We start from the raw sequence: 23,525 nt of genomic DNA on the forward strand, positions 1-23,525 counted from the left end.
CTTCATTTCTGTGGTCTGGTATTTTGAGCGGCAGTCCTGCAGCTTCTTCTCCACTTCAGCTATTTCTGCTGCAAACCCACCTGCATCTTCTTCTTCCATAGCAGCAATGTAATCAAAACTGCTATCACAAACCTCACTATAACTGTCTTTGAGTGTCCTACATTCAGACATGAGGTCATGTTCAGTCAGAAGGTCAATGTTAAAGACAATGGAATTGGCTTTCCTAGTAAAATCTGCTTGTGCAGAGGACCGCCTTTTCTTTAATTCTTCTCGGCATGCCATACTGACTTTTTCCTTCTTGTTTATTACCAGCGTTATTCCTTTGCCCTCAACAAAGATGGCGGCGACCCACTTCCGGTCACTTAGCGGCTAGTAACTGAATTAAAAGTCAGTTTTCGGCAGCTGGCTCATCCTATGCCAGTCAAGGTTATTATCGTTAACGAAAACTAACGAAATAACGAAAACTAGAAGTGAAAAAACATTTTCGTTAACGGAAATAAAAATAAAAACGAGACTTTGCGAAAAAAGGAAAACTAACTAAAACTGTAATGAGTGTTCACAAAACTAACTAAAATTAACTGAATTTATAGCAAAAATGTGTTTAGTTTTCGTTGATGTGTGTGTGTCATACAATAGTCAAGGCTGAAAATGAAGTTTAGTTTCCAGGTTTTTTTCTTGCTGTGTCTCATTATGCCAGCAGGTGGCAAGTACATTAGTCGAGTTGTCTGTGTTGCTGCTCCGTCCACGCGCAGATTCATGTCAGGAAAAGTCAGGAGAAAGCGCCAAAGTCCAATTTGGGATTACTTTGAATATGACTGTGTTTTGGATAAAGCAAGTGTCTTGTAGTGGAAAGAGACAAATTATGAGGGACATTTCTAAAGGGAAAAAAAATCCCACAAACCTTAAAGTGCACTTGAAAAGCTCACACAAGAAGGCTAACCTAGCTTACCTTGAGAAGGTAAGGGAGCACACTCAACCCTCATCCCCAGAAACAGAAGCTAACCCCAGGCAAGGCAGCGTGATGCATCCCGAGACAACAGGACTGGGATATCTACACAACTGTGTGAGTCAATTGCCTTCAAAAAGTTTATCAATTCACTTGAACCAAAATTACGAACACCCGGTGCTGCAAGAGTTAATTGTCTCATTGGGGCCAAGATATACCTTTTATAGTTGCCTGGTATCAATGGTTGTTCACCTGCCCTAATTTATTTATTTATTTATTTAAAGAACCCATAGGTGGGAATGTGAGTTGTCTGTCTCTGCATGTTAGCCCTGCGACAGACAGGTGACCTGTCCAGGGTGCAGGGTATGGTAGCTGGAATAGCAACATACCCAAGGATAAGCAGAAGAGCATGACTGATATGATGAAACTGGGATTTTGTTACACTTAATTATTGCAAACACAACTAAAACTATAACTGAAACTAATCAAAACTAAACTGAAACTAAGCATTTTCAAAAAAAAATAAAAACTAAACTAGCAAACAATTGGTAAAAACTAATTAAAACTGATATAAAATTGAAAATCTGAAGTCAAAACTAAATAAAAATAAAAACTAATGAAAATTGCAAAACTATTAAAACCCTGATGCCAGTGCCCTAATAGTCCCAGCAAGGAAATCCAAACACAGTCTCTCACGTACGACGGCTTGACGATGTTTTGGGAACGAAGTCACGTCGATCGGCCGTGACGATCGGCCGGGCTCCGTCTAATTACTGGATTCTCCGTAGCCGACACAGACCCTCCACTTCTCTGTCGCGGGGGCTTGCTAAGTGTTGATTACTGTACGGCGTTTACTAAGCTAACTACCTTTAATTTAGTAAACTCCCACCGTAAGGGTGTGTTTTAACTGATGAAACTGTGTCGTACTCAGGCTGATTGCTGCCTTTTATAAGCTTTATTGCACAAGCATAAGCTAACACCAGTACAGTAACCGTGCCTTTACAGAAGCCAGGTAATCAACTGAAAGACACAAAATAAAACATTAACAAAGCAACACTATTAATGACAGTACAGTTTGGTAATAGTCATATTTGTATCTTTAACACGTTATTTAGTTAACACAGAAACTCACCAGCTCGGCTTCATCAGTCATAACAGCAATGTCAACGAAAAGAAGATCCGGCAGGTAGGATCTATGAGTGGTTGTTAACACGTACCATCCCAGACTTACATAAATCACTCCATCTTAAATAAATTTGTCATTTAAAGCAAATATGGGTCTGGCTGAAAATAAATCACAATAAAATAAATTGACATGTTAGAAATATGGGAAAAAAATCCACACTGACAGCTGGTAACTGTGCAGGGGTGGGTCTAGCAAAGTTTTGCCAGGGGGCCAGGTAGGGCATTAACAGGGAAAAGGGGGCACAAAGAAATACGTTATTCTCATTTAAAATGTCTCGCTTTTATTAAATAATTATCTGAAGCTTACAACCAAAGTTTTAATCTGACGTAAAATGTATAGGAATCATATATATACCAACAAAACAAGTGTACATCACTGTCACAACAGCGTCTGTTTTCATTCAAAGGCCTTATGGCTTTTCGTATAATACCTGGGGGGGACGATCTCTAGTCAAAATACCCGGGCCGATTTTTTGTCCCAGTCCAGCCCTGGCAACGCTCTCTTGCACCTCCAATCCCTCTGGCATCTGGGAGTAGGGACTGGGCTCGAACAGGACATCCTGACCTGCTGAGAGTGGGCCTGCTCTCACACTACACTTGACAACTCTTGTCTGACCAGGTGGGATGCTCATTAATTCTCTCCCAGTTTTCACTCTGCCCTCACCTAGCCCATCGTCTCCACTCTTCATCACCTTTATAGAGACCTCAGCTTTCTTACAGTCAATGGAGAATGCTGTGCTAACAGCTTCTGTTACAGCACGAGGTGACTCTATTCCCCTCTCTAGCATGTGTTCAATCACATTGAAGCCATTGGCTCCTCCGCCACCCCATCTTCCTGAGCTGGCATGAGAAGCTCTAACTGCGCAGCCTCTTCTGTGGGCAACCTGAATTTGATTTCAACCCACCCGGAAAATGGGATTGGTGTCTGATTTACTGCCCTCCCATCTAATATACCAGGCCCAATGATTTCAGTTAAACTCCTAACTTTGAGGTGTGGGATGTTCTGTTGTCTCCATTTTTCATTTATGAGACAAACCTGTGATCCTGTGTCCCACAACGCTGTGCTTTTTACTCCCTCAAGCAGGCAGGATCATGTGCTTCCTCCCAATAAGATTGAGGAGCTGGGCTCTTTGCCTTGGGGAGAGGAGGCTGATGGAGACCGCTTCATTCCTCTTATCTTGTGTGACAGCTGCTACTTTTGTCTCCAAATGTTTTATACTGTCTGTCAAGAGTTTGTGAACATCTTGTTGTTGCTCACCTTGGTTTAGTAGCTGAAAAGAGGGTGACGGGCGTGGGTTCACTGTGCTAGCTGACATACCAATTTCCTCTGCCCTGTCTGGAAGTTTTCTCCGGGTGCAGCATCCCCTTGACAAATGCCCACTTTGTCCACATTTGAAGCAGTGGCCGCAGTTTTCTCCTCTATTGCTGTCCTGACAATCCCTGCAGCCACGTTTGAGACTTGGGCGGTGTGAGGGAGAAGGTCGGTACGACTCACAAATAACTCCTTTTATTTCAGCTATTTCCCCTTTTAGTTGATTGATGATTTCAAACAGCTCAGTTTCCTTCCGAGTCACTGTTGCTGGTGCTTTAGCAGCTTTACCTTTTGTCGAGGTGGAGAATGGCTGGTCTTGCCCACCCACTGCACCAACTGCTGCCTCCTGCACTGACTGTGCCTCTGCTTTTATCTCTCTTACTTTCATTTCTCGGGTGGTCTTTCTGAATTTTTGTTGCCTCTCCCACTCAAGGCTGGCCCGCTTCATTTGTCTTTGCAATCAGCACATCGTCAGTGACTGCTGGATCATCCAGGTAGGGTTTGATCTGGTATTTCACATTGTCGCTGATCAGACCTGTGCCAACGGCTCGCAGAAACTTTTTCTGAATCAGTTCGACACTGTATTGTTCATCTGTCCCTGGCTCCCTTGATGATGCTAGGAGTCTTTCTTTCAGCTCTGTTGCCCTAAATAGAAAGTTCTGTGGGGACTCATTACTTCCTTGAGTGATATTTAGCAGCCGATGATAGAGGTCAGTAGAGCTATCCTCCTTGTAGTGTCCCCTCAGCGTGGTACAAAGTTGCATGGGGGTGAGGTCTGTTTTAATCTCCAACATATCACGGAGACTTAGGCCTGGGCTTATGGCTCCTGTTTTGTCCACAGTGTCTTTCTTGTCCTTAAACAGGTCATTTTGTTTCAATCCCTGGCTGCTCTAGTTTGCATGTTAAATATACTAACCCCACGTTGCTTACCAATGCATCCACTGGAGTGTGGGAGTATTATACCTTATAACATTTAAATAGAAAGTCAAATAGAAATAATAATAACAATAAGCATAGAAGAAAAAAAATCTTGCACAGATGGGTGAATGCTGTACAAAGGGTTTGAGTGCTCAGGTAGAATAGAAAATTACTATATAAGAACCAATCAATTTTCCATGATGTTTTTCTTAAGTTATGCAGCTCTTATTTTTTTTCCTGTCATTTGGCAACCCCATTTCTGCTTTTGATTTTGGAAATAAAAACCACTAATCTCATTATGCAATTTTATTAAGATAATATGTGTTTTTGAAAATGTATGGTTTCAATATCTAAAGTTTAAGAGTCCAATTCTGGTTAAAAATAACAATTAAAAAAATCAATTTGTCTATTGTAACAGATTGTGGACCCATGTACACATGCCCAGGCCATATTAGAAAGGACAGAACCCCGGGTATAAGACCCCGCATTCATGACCTGTGATGAGCCAGCGTATTAGAGTACTGTTGCCGCGCTGTCCCACTGTGCAAAACGAACACTCCTGTTTACTACAAATCGTCTGTTGACCTGGAATTGAAAGCATATCCTGCTCCGAAAAGTGAGGACGATAACTGTGGTTCAAAGCTGGTAGAAGGGGTAGCACGCTGTACGACCAGTCCCTTAAAATGCTCCAGTAAGCAGCCACTACTAACAATTTAGCATTTGTAAATAAGAAACGATCCTTTCTCCAGCTGGATGAGCTGAAGGGAGACGCTCTGCAGTCGTACCAAGAACAACCTCCGAGTTTTTTTGCTGTTGGTTTATTGTTTTCTTTCTCTCTTTTTTAAAGTGCTCTGCTTTTGCAGGAAGACTTTAGCGTTGTGAGAACAAGACTGGAGCTATTTTTGATTCGACTTCGAGGCGGCAGCTTAAGTTTGTGGCGCTGCTAAGAGCACGTTCGAGTTTTGATGCTAGTGTAAACCCATTTATCTGTCTGGACCATCAAAGCGCTGAAGTGTGACAGAGTGACTGTTTGGATTCCAGGAGAGCGATGAGAAGAGCGTTCAGATACTCAGGCTCGCTGAAGATAGCTCTTCAGTTTTAGGCTCCCCTTCGTCTTTTTTTTTTTTTTTAAATCCGTGTGGGCTATTGCAGATCCGTTTGGTAGGCGAAGGTCCTTATCTGGACACATTCAGTACCAGATTTACTCCTCACCCCCTTCAACGATCAAACAAGCCGGGAGCAGACCCTCGCTGTCCCACAGTAACGGATTTCTTTTTGGACTGAGGCAGTTGAATGGATTTTCCGGTACACTGCTAAAATTGGTTAAAACGAACTGTTCGAGATTCAAATAATTTTTCGGTACCAGCTTACTCGTACTCGTAAATGCTCCACTTTGATCGTTGATAAAGGAATATATCTGTTTGGCGATATTCAAAGGCAAAGTGCTCTTGATTTTGTTTCCTGATTATTTATTGTGATATTTGAATACGCTGGTGGAGAAAATGAACGTGTATCTCGTGTGCCTTTTCCTTACTTTGGATATAGCCACCGTGGCTTTCAGTCTGTCTACGTGCAGTACGCTGGACATGGATCAATTCAAGAAAAAACGCATCGAAGCCATCCGAGGGCAGATCCTGAGTAAGCTGAAACTCGCAGCCCCCCCAGAGGACTTCCCCGAACCCGAGGAGGTGTCCCGGGACATCGTCTCTATCTATAACAGCACCCGGGACTTATTGCAAGAAAAAGCGAACGAACGGGCGGCGACTTGCGAACGGCAGCGGAGCGAGGAGGAGTACTACGCCAAAGAGGTGCACAAGATCGACATGCAGCCCTTCTACCCGTCAGAGAGTAAGTCTGTGTGCCCGCACTGATGCCATTTCAGGCCAAAAGGCACAACTTCGAATACCGCTGTTACGCGTGTTTGTAATTCTTTTGGAAAATCCTCTCCATCACGCTGTGCTGGGAGAGTGTAAGGAAAACCAGGTAGTGCTAATATTAAAAATAAGCTACACTTTTTATATATCGGTCGCTTCTACTCTTCACGAGGCTGTGTGTTGCCTTGTAACTTTACCATTACACACTTGGTCTCTCACTCGAACGACAGCGTCAAGTGTGAGCTTTATTGTTTGCCTGAGTAACGTGATACCAAGTCAGCTGGCCACAATACATTTGTGAGCTTGAACCTATGGCACAAAAACAAGCAAATTACTGGACTTCTTGTTCGCTTCATCATGTCGCTAATTGAACTTGATATGTTTTGCTTCCTGATGTACATATTGCACATGCAAGTTTATTTTCCTTCCTCCTTCCTTTATCTTAGGGCTAAAACTGCAATTTGAGACAAATAATTAACTAAATATATGGCCAGATTCTCTCAGGATTTCATGATAGATTAGTGATAATTGATTAGTCTGTTAACTTATTAATTTGGCATTTACCATCCAGGTGGAATGTTACCCGCATTACTCTGACCACTACAGTTTATATTCAGTCACACACACGAATGATTTAGTCAAGTAGGGTAACAAAAACATACTTTGTATGTTAAACTTATTATTGACAGGATTATCAAGGTAACAACTTCCCAGGAGATTTTCCCATAAATATAAATTGTCAGTGCTAATGACTAGTTGAAAAAAAATAACATTTATGCGTTCAAGTTTAATTGTACAAATGGAGTAACACAGTAGTGCTGTGGATAGCACTGTTACCTTCAGTGGTGGGATTGTTAAAACCCTTTTATGTAAGAAACAGCATCTGCTACTGTCCCCACTTGCTGGACACGAATGGCCCAAAAATTTTGTTGTGCTTGCTGCTGCGTTCTACCTGTACATAATTTCTTTACACCCATTTTATGTGTACTAGACGCACCTGTTCTGTCAATTCAAAACATGCATCGCTCATCCATAAAGAAGAAAGCTTTGGCACTATCCCTACTAGTGAAGAGGTGTGTTGTTTCCACAACATTGCTTTCCTCACAAGTCTAGTGGCATTCAGTCAGTCAGTCAGTGGCATTCAGTAGTGGCCTCATTGTTTGACAAACAGAAAGAGCAACTACACAGCACACTAACCATACATTCCAAACATGCCAAATGTCACAAATCTTTGAGTTCTCTGAGTTCTTGGCTAGCTTAGCATTAGCATGCTGTCTGTTCATTTTTTTGCATAAGCCGAGGTTGTATTAGCAGCATAATGCAGTTGTTTCTGCCCTGGATGCAGTTTTCACTTTACCATCATGCTTATGGCCTTATGTAGTAATAATAATAATAATAATAATAATACATTTTATTTGAAAGCGCCTTTCAGAACACACAAAGACACTGTATACAGCAGAATAATAAAAACAAGCATAAAAGCAAGCAGTTTACACAATTATAAGAGCATAAAATATAAAACAAATTTAAAATAGCAGAGTGGTGAGGTTATGTGGGATAAGCTATTTTGAACAAGTGAGTTTTGAGTCTAGACTTAAAAAGAGAGAAGGAAGTGATATTTCTTATGTCAGGAGGTAGGGAATTCCAGAGTCGAGGAGCAGAGCAGCTGAAAGCCCTGCTCTCCATGGTGGCAAGACGGGGAGAAGGGAAAGAGAGAGCGAGAGAGAAGAAGAAGATCTAAGACCCCGAGATGGAATGGTGATCTGAACCAAATCAGAGAGATATGGAGGAGAGAGATGATGAATAGCCATAAATGTATACAAAAGTATTTTAAAATTGATGCAATATTTGACCGGGAGCCAATGAGCTGTGGGACAGCGGTGATGTGATAATTAGAAGGGGTCCTGGTGATAATACGGGCAGCAGAGTTCTGGACACGTTGGAGCTTGTGCATGGATTTTTGAGTAAGACCAACAAGAAGTGAATTGCAGTAATCAATCCAAGAAGTAACACGGCTGTGAACAAGAATGGCAGTGGCATGTGGAGTAAGAAAAGGACGGAGACAATTAATGTTGCGCAATTCAAAATATGCAAACCAAGTGACATTATTAATGTGTGAATTAAAAGATAGAGTACTGTTGAGGATGACACCCAAACTTCACAGAAGAAGAAACGGAGACCGGCGAGTTATTGATAGTAATAGAGAAACTGTTGGTTCTGGATAATGTTGATTGCCCAGAACCAAATAAAAATAGAAATTAAAAGTAATGTCCATGACTCTGCTCTAGATCACTCCACCATTTACTAGGGGTGCAACAATACTCGTATCTATATTGAACCTTCCGATACAGTGCTTTCGGTTCGGTACGCATATGTATCGAACAATACAAAATTTTTTATTTATTTTATCAACTTTTCTTCTGACGATGCTGTCTGTGTTGAGCAATGACTGTATAAAAGATGGACGATGCGACACCGCCTCCTCCCATAGTGCAAAAATGAAGCCAAAATATCCCGCTTGTGGAGGCTGCCATCTTGCAAATTTGGAGCCAGAGTCTGCGCAGTAGTGACTTGAGGTGGAGCGACTGTGTAATGCTCCCGCCCACACACCCGCTGGACGTGACCGCAAACACGCCCCCCCTACACTTTTTACGTAGCCCGGCGGCTCGAGTTTTTTTGCTGGTTTACCGCGACTGACGACTCGTTTAATTAAGGTAAATACAACCATGTCACTGTTATAAAAAAAAAGAGACACACAGCTTATCATCTTATAGTTCTAAAATCACCCTGTTATTAATTCGTTTGCTAGATTAGCCGCTAGCATACGCACTGTGTTGGAGGCTTGTTGCTAGCTAGTTAGGATGCTACACACCTGTTACTCTAATAGTCTGTATTATTGAAGGATTCAGCACTTCTTATGTTTTTTTATTAATCCATTTTTAGACAGCGATGAGCTCAGCTGCACACTCTCCCGAGGCCCAGAGTTACTGTTAATATCAAAAATGTAATGCTGTCCTTTGAGATATTAACATAAGACTGTTAGTGTAATGGATCTAAAACGGTTTAAATCTTCAGAGCCGTCTACATCCTGGTAACATGGAAACTTTAAAAACATCAGCAGAACGTTTCAGTAGTGTAGTCTAATTTGTTCATTTCATTTAATAATAGAGTCCATATTATATCAACAGCTACATTCACCCTAGAGAGAAACTAGTGAGGGAGACCATCAGGACCAAGCTGGGTTTCCTGGGTCCAGAGGTTTGGAGAAACTTCTTCCCTTTTTTTCATGACAGCTGTCCTGTGCCAGAAGTTCTGTTGACCCACTGAGAGAGGCTTCATTTAAGAAACACCAGGAACACTGAAGCTCATCGCATTGATCAAGCAGGACTCATGATCTTCACCAGCAGCTCCCTCACAGGGAAATCTTCAGCACTCCTCCGTAGGCCTGCCCCGGGAGATGGATAAACCCAGCATTTCATGAACACTGTGATGGAGACCTTTGGTTTGTGTAATGTTATAAATACTCCCCAGAGGCTCCGGACTTTTACATAAAGATATTATATTCGGTCCTGTAGAAAGTTATATATTTAAAAATATATGATCCTCTCTGGTTACTCTGGTATGAATAACTCTGCAACTGCAGCTGCAGTTTTCACTACAGCACATGTGGTACTTTAACCTTTGTACTGTTTTCATCAGTTAATTTTGCAGTTAACATGTGAACATGTTGGATGATCTGTCTGCTGTCACTGGGTGGTGCTGAGGTCTGAATCTGAGGGCAGCTCCTGTAATCACAAAGAGAACAGAATCATCAAACTAAAATCTAAATTTTATCCCTCAAAATAAAGCTGATCCTTCTGTCCTCACACACTCAGGATCTGAAGTTCTTCTCTTACATTCTTTTCAGTATTACAGTACACTACAGTACATTAATCCATAGTTCCTGATTAATGAGGAGTTACTGAAGTACAAGCTTTTAAAAAAAATGTTACTGTCTTTACAGATGTGGCAAGAGACTGAAAATCTACTGTTGTTTGCACATATTTAATATTCAGCTCTGCACAGGAGCTGAAGCAGAGTGCAGCCTGTTGCTTTTACAGTATAATACTTGTAATAAAAGTACAGTAACAGTAATTAGTGACTGAGTAGCCCGGGGCGTTTCTCTTGATTTCTTTAGTCAGGGTAAATTCATTCACCTGCACAGATTAGCTAAACGAACCTCAGTGCTCATTTTAGCTAGTTAGGTATTAGGACCGAGCTAAGGACGGTAGTTACGGATTAGCTTACAAACACATTTAACTTACCGAAAAAGTGCAGCGGGGCCTCGGGTCCTTCTGTCGGGTAGTCCAGTTTACTGAAGAACACCTCAGGCTGTCAGGTTAAAACAGTCGGTCGTGTTTTCGTAATGTAAACGCTGGCCCTCCTCTCAGAGCCTACGCTCTATCCGCTATTCCCGAACAGAGATACGCAAGTTTCTCCGTGACTGCAGCTGCCATGATGACGTTTCACCCCAATTTAACATCACCGCGGTAGGAATTAGAATCAAACTTATGGGAGAGGAGACCCCTTGGACATAAATCAGCGTGATGAGAACTATTGAAAACAAAAGAAAGAATCTTTGGAAAAAAATTTTCTGAGGAGAATTAATTAATTTTAGTCTGACCCCAATCCCATCCGCTAACATGGAGGAGACGGGGTTTATGACCTATACTGCAGCCAGACACCAGGGGGCGATAGAGACGTTTTGGCTTCATTTTTGGGGAGCTGTCGCGTCGTCCATCTTTTATACAGTCATTGGTGTTGAGCGCTCAGTGGATCTGGGTTCGACTACTCCGCCTAGGCTGCACTGTCGAGTGCAGATCCACTGAGCGCAGCGCAAGCTAGCAAGACAGAAGCTAAGCTCGTTGCAACATGGCAACTGCCTCAACGCTACCCGAAATTTAACCTCCCCCACCCTCATTCAGTTCTGGCGTTTGGAACTATCTTGGTTTTCATGTGAAGTCTGACACTGATGGTAAGTGCGTCATGGACAAAAGTAAAACAGTATGTCGGATGTGCCACGCAATGCTCAATTGGTGGGAACTAGTGCGTTAGCGCAGTTAGCTTGTTAACGTGTTGACACCGTCCAGCCCCACGCACGGGGCGATCCGTGGTACGAGATTAACGGTGACAGCACTAGTGGGAACACAACGAATATGACTGCACATTTACGCCGACATCATCCTAGTGCAAAGACAAGTGGAAGCAGACAAAAACAACAAGCACGCATGCTACAAACTTTACCCGAGTCATTTAGACAGCCGTTAGCACATGATTCTCCTTATGGGGACCTGATATGTTTAATATGCTGCTGAGAATATACCCCAGAAGAAGGGTTATAGTATAGCTTTTATTTTGGAACGAGCCACATCTCTGTAATAAACTCTCTTTTCCAAAGATGAGTGATTTCTCGATCAGATAGATTTTTTTTTATTATTATTATTTTGTTGTTTCAGCAACATTAAAATTAAAAACTGTACTTTTGAGTTAAAATATATATTTATAATTTTAATAAATTACAAATTAAAAAGGCATGAACATATCGAAAAAATATCGAACCGTGACACCAAAGTATCAAACCGAACCAAACCGTGAATTTTGTGTATCGTTGCACCCCTACCATTTACCTCCTACTACACAATAAAAAAAAATCAACAAATCAAAATCAAAATGTATTTATATAGCACATATTAAAAACAACAAAGTTGACCATAGTGCTTCACAGTCAGTAAAGGCATGAGACAATTAAAACAAAACAATAAGAAAACAGGGCAGGAAACAATAGGTGACAGCACAACAAGCCAGATAACAGCCAACTAGGTAGAATCAAAAGCCAAAGTAAAAAGATGGGTTTTAAGATGTGATTTAAAAGACTGGATAGACTCAGCGGCACGAATATGAACAGGGAGGTTATTCCAGAGTCTAGGTGCTACGGTTGCAAAGGCCTGGTCACCTCTCGACTTCAGTTGAGACCTAGGTTGTGCTAGGAGCATCTGATTGGAAGATCTTAGTGCTCTATTGGGATTGTACAAATGGAGGAGTTCGGAAAGATAGCTGGGCACTAAATTATTTAGAATATTAAAAGTGAACCAAAGAATTTTAAAACCTATACCAGGGGTCCCCAATCCCAGTCCACGAGGGCCAGTGTCCCTGCAGGTTTTAGATCTCACCCTGGGTCAACACACCTGAATCACATGATTAGCTCATTACCAGGCCTCTAGAGAACTGCAAGACATGTTGAGGAGGTCGTTTACAGCTCTCCCTGTGCCGGCACAGGTACCCGGCGCCTTGGTCCCGGCACTGGGGCTTGCTTGTTCGGTGTCTGGCTGCCTCCCCCGGGCTCCTCCGCTCTGGCGGTGAGATGGTCCCCCACCAATGTGACCGCGATCTCCAGACTCGCGGGTCGGTGGCACCGGACCCATCTCGCTTTCTCCGCAGGCAGCCCCTCCACGAACTGCTCCTGGACCACCTTGTCCACCAGCGTCTCCCCCTCTGATGATCCCGGATGCAGCCACCGCACTGCCGCGTCGTGCAGTTTCCGGGCCCAAGCAAACGGCCGATCCTCCCCGGTCAGCTGACAGGCTCCGAACCGCCGGCGACGATCCTCTGGGGCGAGACCCATACTGTCCAACACTGGCCCGGCTCACGTCCTCGAAGCTGCTCCTCGAGGTTTGCGGCAGACTCAGGGCTGCCGTCTGAGCCTCTCCCGACAGTAGAGGAAGCAAACGCGGAGCCCACTCTGCCTGCAGCCACTGGCAGGCTTCCGCCGTGGCTCCAAAAGTCTCCAAAAAAACCTGGGGGTCGTCCCCGTTGCCCATCCGGTGCATCGCCACCGATAGTGGAGGGGCCTTCGGCGGTGCAGCGGCTCCAACCAGCCGCACCACTGGCTAACTCTGATCTATGAGTGAAGAAAAAAGTCATCTGTAAAAACAAAATAATAATGTAAAATGCAACTACAGGTACATGGGGTGGCTCAGGAGGTAGAGCAGGTCATCTACTGATTGGTGGTTCGATCCCTGGCTCCTCCAGTCTGCATACCAAGTGTCCCTGGGCAAGATACTAACCCCAAGTTGCTCTATGATGCATCCATTGGAGTCCCGAAAAGTTGATTCTGTTCATCTGGACAGAAACGTTTCGTCACTCATCCAAGTGACCCCTTCAGTCTCAGCTGACTGCAGGTTTCCCCAATCTTAAGAAGTCACTTGGATAAGTGACGAAACGTTTCTCCCACTCATAACGCTACGTCCAGATGAACAAAATAAACTTTTGGGGATTTACTTACCTGGATGATTGAGCATGCATCAAGAAACATCCATTGGAGTATGAATGTGTGTGAATGTTAGTTAGGAACCACTAAAAAGCTTAGAAGAAAGTGATTGGGTGAATGTGGCATGTTGTATTGAGCGCTTTGAGTACTCCGGGAGAGTAGAAAAGTGCTATGTAAGAATCAGTCCATTTACCATACTGTAACCACAATCTGGTTTTCCTTTTCACATCAGAAACAAGAGCTCATAAACAGAAGTTAAAAGTAAATTAACATGACACTGTATATGTATTAAGATGTATTTTGCAGGGCATGATAGGCTGATATAATCACTGATATCACTAATACGTTCTTTCTGTGTGCCTATTTGATTTCAATGTTGTAGAGAGTAATTTACACAAAATTTCTATCTCTGAATTAGATGTACATGATCTCTACAAATGTAACCACATTGTGCTGTTGTTATTAAAAAACTTTAAGCACCTCATCCATCATGCACACATGCACTGTTACACAAAGATGAAGAGGAAACCTTTTCTGGCTTGTTCCATTTCAGAAGCTGAAAAAGGTTCATGTCCTCATATCCCTAAAAACAAAAACTGTGTTTCATCTTATATTTTTTAATTGGTTGTCCCACAAGAGCGGTGGCAAGCCCCACAATCTAGTAAAGCAAGAGTAAACTCATAATTATCTTTTTACAACATGAAGTAATATTTTCTAAAATAATACTTTTTGATCCCTAGAGTAGAGTTACAGATACTAGGAGAATCAATGCCAAGGTTTGCCATTATGCCATGATGTTGTGACCCAACCCCTTTTGGCTATTTTTCTTAAATACTAACCCACATGTATTTTCTAAATTATTACTATCAACTTTGTAGTTTTGCTTTCCCTACAGTATCCAATACTGACAGACCACAAAGTGAATTGTAATATTTGGTAAAACAAGCAACTTTCTACAACCTAAGTAATACAAATTGGCTAGTAGGCATAATGGAAATGTAAGGAATTACTAGCAGTGTGCTCCACATACTTTTTTGTACTACATTTTTGTTAAGTCATGGTCTAGCATGCAGGACGTGAATGCTATTGCTATTTGAACTGCTCAGCCACGGTGGCCAGCATTGCAAAACAGAAGGGAGAGAAAAGGGGAGATTGAGTGAGAGAGTTAAGAATACTACATTTTCCTCCAACAATGCATTGTTTACAGCAATGGCACCAGTCTGGTGTAAGATGATGGTTTTTGCAGACGTGCCGGGGAAATGGGGGGGAAGATGTTTGATGCTCAGGCTGAGCCTGGGCTGGGGAGCATTTCTCATGCTACATGGGAGTTGGAGCTTTGTTTTTGGCTGTGTCTCAAGTATGGCCTAATGGGTGGTGTGTAATTTATTGAGCCAATATTTGTCGGCCATGCTGTGATGTGTGTGTATACTGCCTTCTACTAACTTGTTGCTATACATTTAAAAAAAAAATGTGATGGAGAGCTATTACAGAACAGGGCTCGCAAAATCACTAGCCCGACGTCCCGGAGCTAGCGATATCTCCGGTCGGGCGACCAAAATCTGTCTCAGCCCCGCCCGTTGGGTTATCATATAGCCCGACGGGCGGGGCTGAGTCCACATCAACTTGTATTTTGCCAAAACCCTAACCTTCCTTCTGTGTTGATGGATAAACCACCTGCCTTAGAGGGCACAACTGTAAGTGCAAGAGTAGCTGAACATATATCAGCATTACATGCTTCCAGGAAAGCATTTACAGAGGCAGAATGTTCAAAAAGGATCAGGAGAGCACTATGCAAGTAACTTGGGCCTATAGATGACAAATATGAGGCAGGAGATAAAGTATACTACAAACGAGTCGACTGTACAGAGTGGAAGGGTCCAGGTGTAGTTATTGGGCAGGATGGAGCTGTTGTATTTGTAAGACATGGGGTGACTCTTATAATAGTGCACCAGTCAAGGTTGAGTAAAGTGGATGCACAGAGTGGAGATAAACAAGTACCACAGAGTACTACTGATGATGACACTGACAACAAAGATACAGTTGAAAATGATGAGACAGAAGCACCCGATGGTGGACAGAGTATTAGCGAGGAAGAAGACATCACTAGTGACAGAGAAACTAACACTACAGAAAACATGTCTGTGACACACTGCGAATGAGCCTTCTACATACACTGATCCTGTCTCCTCTGCAGATGTAAAGTTAAGGGGAGGACAGCTGATCACTTTTACTCACAGGGACAACAGTGTTCAACATACAGCCAGAGTATTAGGTAGAGCAGGAAAAGCCAAAGGGCAATACAAAAACTGGTATAATGTGCAATATCTTGAGCCTGATGGTACTGAAGGTGAAAATAAAGCTTTAGACATGTCACTTGTTGATGGTTTTTGCACTGAACCTGAAAACAGAGATATAGATGTACTCATAACAAAATATATCTCCTTTGATGCTGCTAAGCAGCAGGAGATTGAGAAGTAATGGTGTATTTGATGAAGTGAAAGACCTGGGTCAAAAATGTGTGTCTACTAGATGGATCTGTATACTTAAAGAAACTACTAATGGTATAGAGATCGACAGACCACGTGACTTCCGCGCATTGCATTGTAGGTACGAGTGGCAGCAAAATCAAAACACTGAATCAAGCGCTAGCATTAATTCTGCGATTTTAATCCATACTTGCATTTTATTTGCCCCAAAAACAGTTATGTACAAAATGAAAGAGAACACGGCAGGTCCGTACAAAGACAGAGTTGACGAAAAGGCAAAAAAAAAGTACAGGAAAAAATCAAAGGAGTGAAAGGGTCAGACTCATACGGGCATACAGAGTGGACTAAAGACGTTAGCGTGCTGCCCAACTTGCATCACGCACATATTTATAACTATATGGTCCTAAGTGTGAGCGCATACACTCACAAAATGTTTAGTAACTTCAGATCCCTGCAACAAGCCCAGGTCCAGTTTACTTTGGTGATTTGGACAATTCCATTTCACAGCTGTTGTTAAAATTTTTTTCTTCATCTCCTGTACAGCCCAACGCAGTCTATTTGTCTTTTCAGGTTGTAGTATTACACAGCATTTTCAGATCCAATAGAAATAAAATAAGTGTTTTGTAATTCATTCAATTTATTGTCTTTATTTATAACTGGCATTATTGTTTCATTCTATTATAGAATCTTACAAGAAAGAGGCAAAATTGTATTCTATTGTGCTTTATTAGCTGCTTCGGTGAAAAACAAATCAACAATGCAAAAAAACCCAAAAAACATTTCAAAACAACATACTGGAAAAGAGTTATTCATCACTTTATTGCTTCAATACAACACTTGAGCACATATATGCGTGACTTTTCATGGCTGTTTTGATATTGCTCTCTCTCTTAAACGATCAAATCTCACTGTGGTAGCAGCTTTAAACTCGGTATGACCCAGGTTGATATAGGGTGCCCAGTCTGGTTCGCATTCCAGCATTTTGTAGACTGGTTTTCCTACAAAACACAACAAACATTAGCCCGCAAAGCCACAGTAAACAAAGCAGCATAGCGCTTATTTGTGACCTACATCAACAATTATGTTATGATAAATTACGTAACAACTACAACAAAATACTTACCTTTGTGGAAATGCTTGGAGCAGACTAACATGTGAGCTGGAGTGTTCTGGAATGTTATATTTGGTCTTCGAATGGCTGCAATCCAGGCTCTTTGTTACTTCGGAAACATGGCTTGAACAATTTCTCTTCCACGATGGAATCCGAACTGGATCTCTTTACCAGTCGGCTTCCCGTGGCTGTTATGCGACCGGCTATTGCAGTTAATAATACAACAGCTTCTTGCCATTCTTTGTGTTTCTTTTTATCGCTGTGTGACTGTTTTCTTCTGAAAGCCAGCCTTTTTGCAAGGAATAGAACTGTGAAGAGACATTTATCATAGACCTGAAGCTGGCAAGGACAATGTTCTATGGAAATTCAAAACAGTGTGTGTATGGACTTGCAGATGCTTCACTTTATTGGTACAATAAGGTCAAAGACATGATCCCGCAGTGTTCTATTGGCAGAATGAACAATCTGAGATTACGGGAGTGCTTGCATGCCACTTGGATGATTTCCTTTGGGTTGGTTCAAGTCACTTTGCAACTCATGTCATCGCTGTACTGAAATCTACCTTCCTTGTGGGACGTGAAGAACATGACAGCTTTTCTTATGTTGGTATGGACATTTGTACAGTTAATGATGTAATAGAGGTGCATCAACAACTTTACATTGACAACCTACAACCGGTTCAGTTACAAGCAGCACGGGCTGTACAGGGGGATGCTTCCTTAAGTGAAACAGAACGGGAGCAACTCAGGTCAAAAATAGGACAGATTTTGTGGGTTGCCAAACAAACGAGGCCAGATGTTATGTTTGACATATACAGCCTGGCATCTAATATTAAAGATGCAACTGTGCAGTCCATTCATGATGTGAACAAAGTTATCCGTAAACTTAAGGCAGCGAAAGTGACTCTTAAGTTTCAGCACTTGGGTAACAGTGAGGATTTGGCATTGGTTGTTTTCAGTGACGCATCATTTGGCAACCTTCCTGATGGCGGTACTCAAGCAGGGGCATTAATCGGCCTCATGGGTAAAGGAGGAAAGTTTTGTCCTCTCTTTTGACAGTCTAAAAAAATCAGCCGTGTGGTCAGAAGTACACTGGCAGGAGAAACTCTTGCCATGTCAGATGGAATAGACAGTGCAGTCTTCCTGGCAACACTTTTTTCTGAGCTTACAACTGATAACACTGGTCTGAATGCTCTTCCATTGATCTGTGTGACTGACAATCATTCCTTGTTTGATGCACTCAAGTCCACTAAGCAGGCTACAGAGAAGAGACAGAGGCTAGAAATGAGCAGCAAAAAGAGCTCATACAAGCCAAGAAAATCAGACAGGTTTGTTGGTCAGATTCCAAATCCCAACTTGCTGATTGTCTGACAAAAAAGGGAGTTTCACCTTTAACCCTCCTAAAAGCACTAGACGAAGGACTCTGGATACTGTGATCCTTTGTTTACTAAGTTTTCTTTGTATTAAAATGCACTATTGTTTATTTTGTGCAGTGATAGTATGCTTTAAGTAAAGTGAAGTACATTGAAATGTTTTCTGAATGTTCAACAATGTTGACAATTTTTTTGTTTACATATATATTTATGCAAATGTTTTAAAGAGGTGTTTATATTTTTATTTTAAAAAAGAAAGAAGGAGATTGTTAACTTGTTATTTTCTGTTATATCGCGAGAGTACTGTTGCCCGCGAGGAGTTGTTGTTTTTGTGTACGTGGTGTATGATGGCGTAAAGAATAAAGCGCTTGGAGTGAGACTACGACGTGTCTTTTGACTTTACAATCTGTATGTCAAATCATGGGCGAGATACTAACATGAAGTTTCTCTCTGATACGTCCATTGGAGTTTGAATGTTAAAGCACTTAAGCATGGAAAAGAGTCCTTGTGTGAATGAGATAAGTATAAAGTACTTTGAGCGCTCAAGTAGAATAGAAAAGAGCTATATAAGAACCAGTGGAAAACCTAGTTCATGCGTTTATTACTTCTGGCCTGGACTATTGTATGTCACTATTATAAGGATGTCTTAAAAACATTTAATCCAAAATGTTGCAGCCAGAGTATATCTGTGGTTCCTCGTTTCAAGGACATTGAAGTGCCCAAGAGTGTAAACATTTATCCACTCTCTCTGTCAGAGTTTTTTGTTAACATGAATGTTCAAGATGTTCAATAAACATGTTAAGTGCATATATTTTCCCTTTTTTCTCCAGTCTGTTTGCTCATGCAAAATGAAATGTGATTAATATAGAATAAAAATGAATGATATTTAATCGTGATTAATCAAAATTAATCCACAGTAACCCTGTGATGAATCTGATTAAACATTTTAACTGTTTGACAGCACTAATATATATTATATATTTGTGTATACTTTTTTTTAAAAAAAAGTTGTATTTCACAGGAGAGAACCTGTGCTAAAAGATTAAAGAAAACTATTCAAATTCTCTTTGAATTTAAGCATACATTCTTTGTGTTTATTCTGCATTTACTTCCTTATATTGCATAAATGTCAGTTACAAGCTTAAATATAAAGTTAAAAAAATGTAACTGCAACCATGCTCTTGATCGAGTAATTGTGATTAATTACAGAAAATTGTGAGATTAATTAGTTGGTTTTTTTTTTAGATTTTTTCAAATCTATTGACAGCACTAGTTTTTAGAATTATTGAATCAATATCGCATTATTCAAACTAAAATCGATTTAAATCAGGAAATTGACTTTATAAAGCCAAGAGTTGGAACACCTCTAGGAATTAGTAGCACCAACTTTCAATAGATTAATATAAGATACGATGGGTCCTGATTATTCAAGACCTTGTATGTAAGGAGAAGGATTTTAAACTAATTCTGGATTTAACAGGGAGCTAATGAAGAAAAGCCAGGATAGGAGAAATATGCTTTCTCTAGTCTGTCAGTCTGTCTAGTTTGTCAGTATTCTTGCTGCTACATTTTGGATGAACCAAAGGCTTTTCAGGATATTTTTGTGGCAGCCTCATAATAATGAATTACAGTAGTCCAGCCTAGAAATAATAAATGTATAAACTAGTTTTTCAGCATCCCTGAGACAGGATGTTTCTAATTTTAGAGATATTGCAAAAATGGAAGAAAGTGTTCCTAGGCATTTGTTTAATATGTGCATTGTAGGAAAAAAAACAACTTCAAGATTCCTCATTGTTACTGGAGGTTAAAGTAATGCCAACCAAAGTAAGCATCTGGTTAGATGCCATACTCCTAAGAGATCTTTTATGCCTAAGTTTAATACAATAATCTCAGTTTTATCTAAATTCAGAAACAGAAAATTAGAGGTCATCAAGGTCGTTCCCACTAAACATGGGATGTGCCAGATAGATACGCGGATCATTTCTATATTGGGTCCGTTGCTCCATGACCAATTCTGGACATAAGTTTTCTAAACTAGGCCCACAGTTTGGACATCCAACCATGACCCAACCTGGTTGTCAATATGATGTTCAATTTAAGATATGTCTGGAAGACATATCTGATTTCCTGGCTGCTTGGGACGATCTGCGTGTTTGGGCGTGCTCTCTGCAATATCAAATGTGGAGCTACCCAGTGTGGTAGTTCCACACTGAGTGGCTTGTGAATAAGGTAGCAACCAAAAGAAAGAAACCACATGAAAATTGTTCTGCTGAGGAAATATGTTTTAATTTTGTACTGATTTCTGTGTAGAAATGTGACAAAAAACTGCAACATCTCAGTTAAGGTTGGTTTCAATAAAAATGAGTATTACTATAGAGGAACAGAAAGGGACTTAAACATGCAAGGTGAGGACTCAGTGAAGAGTTACAGGGCAGGGTCGAATTTTTGGACTATGTTCAAAGCATTGCACCATCTGCCTGGGACTATTATGCACTAGTTCTGAAAACATTTCCCACTCTCATTCCCAATAAATAAAACACCTCAAATGTCACTAGCCCCATATACTCTTGGAACCAAAACTTTTGTAGGTTTAACACTAAACATAAAAATAGTACATTTAACACTAATCTTCATAAATCATATTTATATGAGTGATTTAAATACTCTTCCCCCCAAATTTTGTGCTATGAAAGGGACTTGGTGTTCGCTCGCTCTGCGGTAGAGTATCACTTCCTGTTCCTGCTCAAACACAGTGGTGTTTCTGAGTAGCTTATTTGCTTAGCAATTTAATTAACAACTTTTAAATACATTCTTCTTTCATAGTATAATCTTCACGTGCTTCATCCGAAGCACACTTTCTGTGTACTCACTACCTAATTTATAGCCAAAGTATTCACTCACTGTCTCTGTACTGTTTCGCTAGCTTAGCTTAGCTCATAGCCGACTCGTTAGCACCATGGCTACTTCACCTGTCCCTCCTGCACTTTCTTGCTCATTGTGTCAGATGTTTAGTTACTCCTCGGCCTCCTTTAGCAGTAATGATATCTGTAACAAATGTAGCATATTTGCAGCTCTGGAGGCCAGGATTACTGAATTGGAGACTCGGCTTCGCACCCTTCATTCACCCGTAGCTAGCCAGGCCCCTGTAGCTGGTGCAGCCGAAGATAGTGTAGGCCCCGCTAGCTGTTCCCCGGCAGACCCCAAGCAGCTGGGGAAAGAGGGCGGCTGGGTCACGGTGAGGAGGAAGCATAGTCCTAAACAGAAGCCCCAGGTACACCACCAACCCGTTCATGTGTCTAACCGTTTTTCCCCACTCGGTGACACACCCGCCGGGGGTCAAACTCTGGTAATTGGTGATTCTGTTCTCAGACATGTGAAGCTAGAGACACCGGCAACCATAGTCAATTGTCTTCCAGGGGCCAGAGCAGGCGACATTGAAGGAAATTTAAAACTGCTGGCTAAGGGTAAACGTAAATTCAGTAAAATCATAATTCACGTCGGCAGTAATGACACCCGGTTACGCCAATCGGAGGTCACTAAAATCAATATTGAATCGATGTGCAACTTTGCTAAAACAATGTCGGACTCTGTAGTTTTCTCTGGTCCCCTCCCCAATCAGACCAGGAGTGACATGTTTAGCCGCATGTTCTCCTTAAATTGCTGGCTGTCTGAGTGGTGTCCCAGAAACGATGTGGGCTTCATAGATAATTGGCAAACCTTCTGGAGGAAACCTGGTCTTGTTAGGAGAGACGGCATCCATCCCACTTTGGATGGAGCAGCTCTCATTTCTAGAAATATGGACAAATTTATTAAACCCCCCAAAATATGACTATCCAGAGTTGGGACCAGGAAGCAGAGTTGCAGTCTTACACGCCTCTCTCCAGCTTCTCTCCTCCTGCTACCCCCCCAAAAACCCATCTCCATAGAGACTGTGTCAGCTTCCAAAAAGACAAAAAACAAACTAAAAACCAGCAACAAACAACTTAAACATAAACAATCAAAAAGAAAGAACAATACAGTATCCACATCTGAACCAAAGAGTAAAACAGTGAAATGTGGATTATTAAATATTAGGTCTCTCTCCTCCAAGTCTCTGTTAGTACATGACTTAATAATTGATCAACAAATTGATTTACTCTGCCTTACAGAAACCTGGTTGCAGCAGGATGATTATGTTAGTTTAAATGAATCAACACCCCCGAGTCATTCTAACTACCAGAAACCTCGAAGCACAGGCCGAGGGGGCGGTGTGGCAGCAATTTTTCACACCAGCCTATTAATTAATGAAAGACCAAGACAGACTTTTAATTCATTTGAAAGCCTGATGCTTAACATTGTCCACCCCAGCTGTGAAACTCAGAAACCAGTCTTACTTGTTATCATCTATCGTCCACCTGGGCCTTACACAGAGTTTCTGTCTGATTTCTCAGACTTTATATCTAATTTAGTTCTGAGCTCAAATAAAATAATTATTGTGGGTGATTTTAACATCCATGTAGATGCTAAAAATGACAGCCTCAACATGGCATTTAGTCTGTTATTAGACTCAATTGGCTTCTCTCAAAATGTAAAAGAACCCACCCACCACTTTAATCACACTCTAGATCTTGTTTTAACATATGGCATAGAAACTGAACATTTAACAGTGTTTCCTGAAAACCCTCTCCTGTCTGATCATTTCCTGATAACATTTACATTTACAATAATTGATTACACAGCAGTGGAGAGTAGATTTTATCAAAGTAGATGTCTTTCTGAAAGCGCTGTAACTAAGTTTAAGAATATAATCCACCCACTGTTATCATCTTCAATGCCCTATACCAACACAGAGCAGAGCAGCTATCTGAACGCTACCCCAACAGAGGTTGATTATCTTGTTAATAATTTCACCTCCTCACTACGTACGACTCTGGATACTGTAGCTCCAGTGAAAACTAAGGTCTCTAATCAGAAGTACCTGACTCCGTGGTATAATTCTCAAACACGTACCCTAAAGCAGATGACTCGTAATCTGG

The 23,525-nt window shown here is 41.4% G+C and overlaps 1 protein-coding gene across 1 annotated transcript in view; it reads left to right on the plus strand.

The window, feature by feature from the left end:
* Positions 1-4,917: 4,917 nt before the first annotated feature.
* Positions 4,918-23,525, plus strand: part of tgfb2 (transforming growth factor, beta 2) — a 60,363-nt gene continuing 41,755 nt past the window's right edge. Inside the window, exon 1 of the mRNA XM_084945122.1 lies at positions 4,918-6,209. Coding sequence (XP_084801248.1) covers positions 5,864-6,209 — 346 coding nt within the window. The 5' untranslated portion in view covers positions 4,918-5,863. The remainder of the gene's footprint in view (positions 6,210-23,525) is intronic.

The sequence above is a fragment of the Perissodus microlepis genome, chromosome 11, assembly GCF_051167445.1.
Source record: "Perissodus microlepis isolate ML-2025 ecotype Zambia chromosome 11, ASM5116744v1, whole genome shotgun sequence".
NCBI classification, from domain to species: Eukaryota; Metazoa; Chordata; class Actinopteri; order Cichliformes; family Cichlidae; genus Perissodus; species Perissodus microlepis.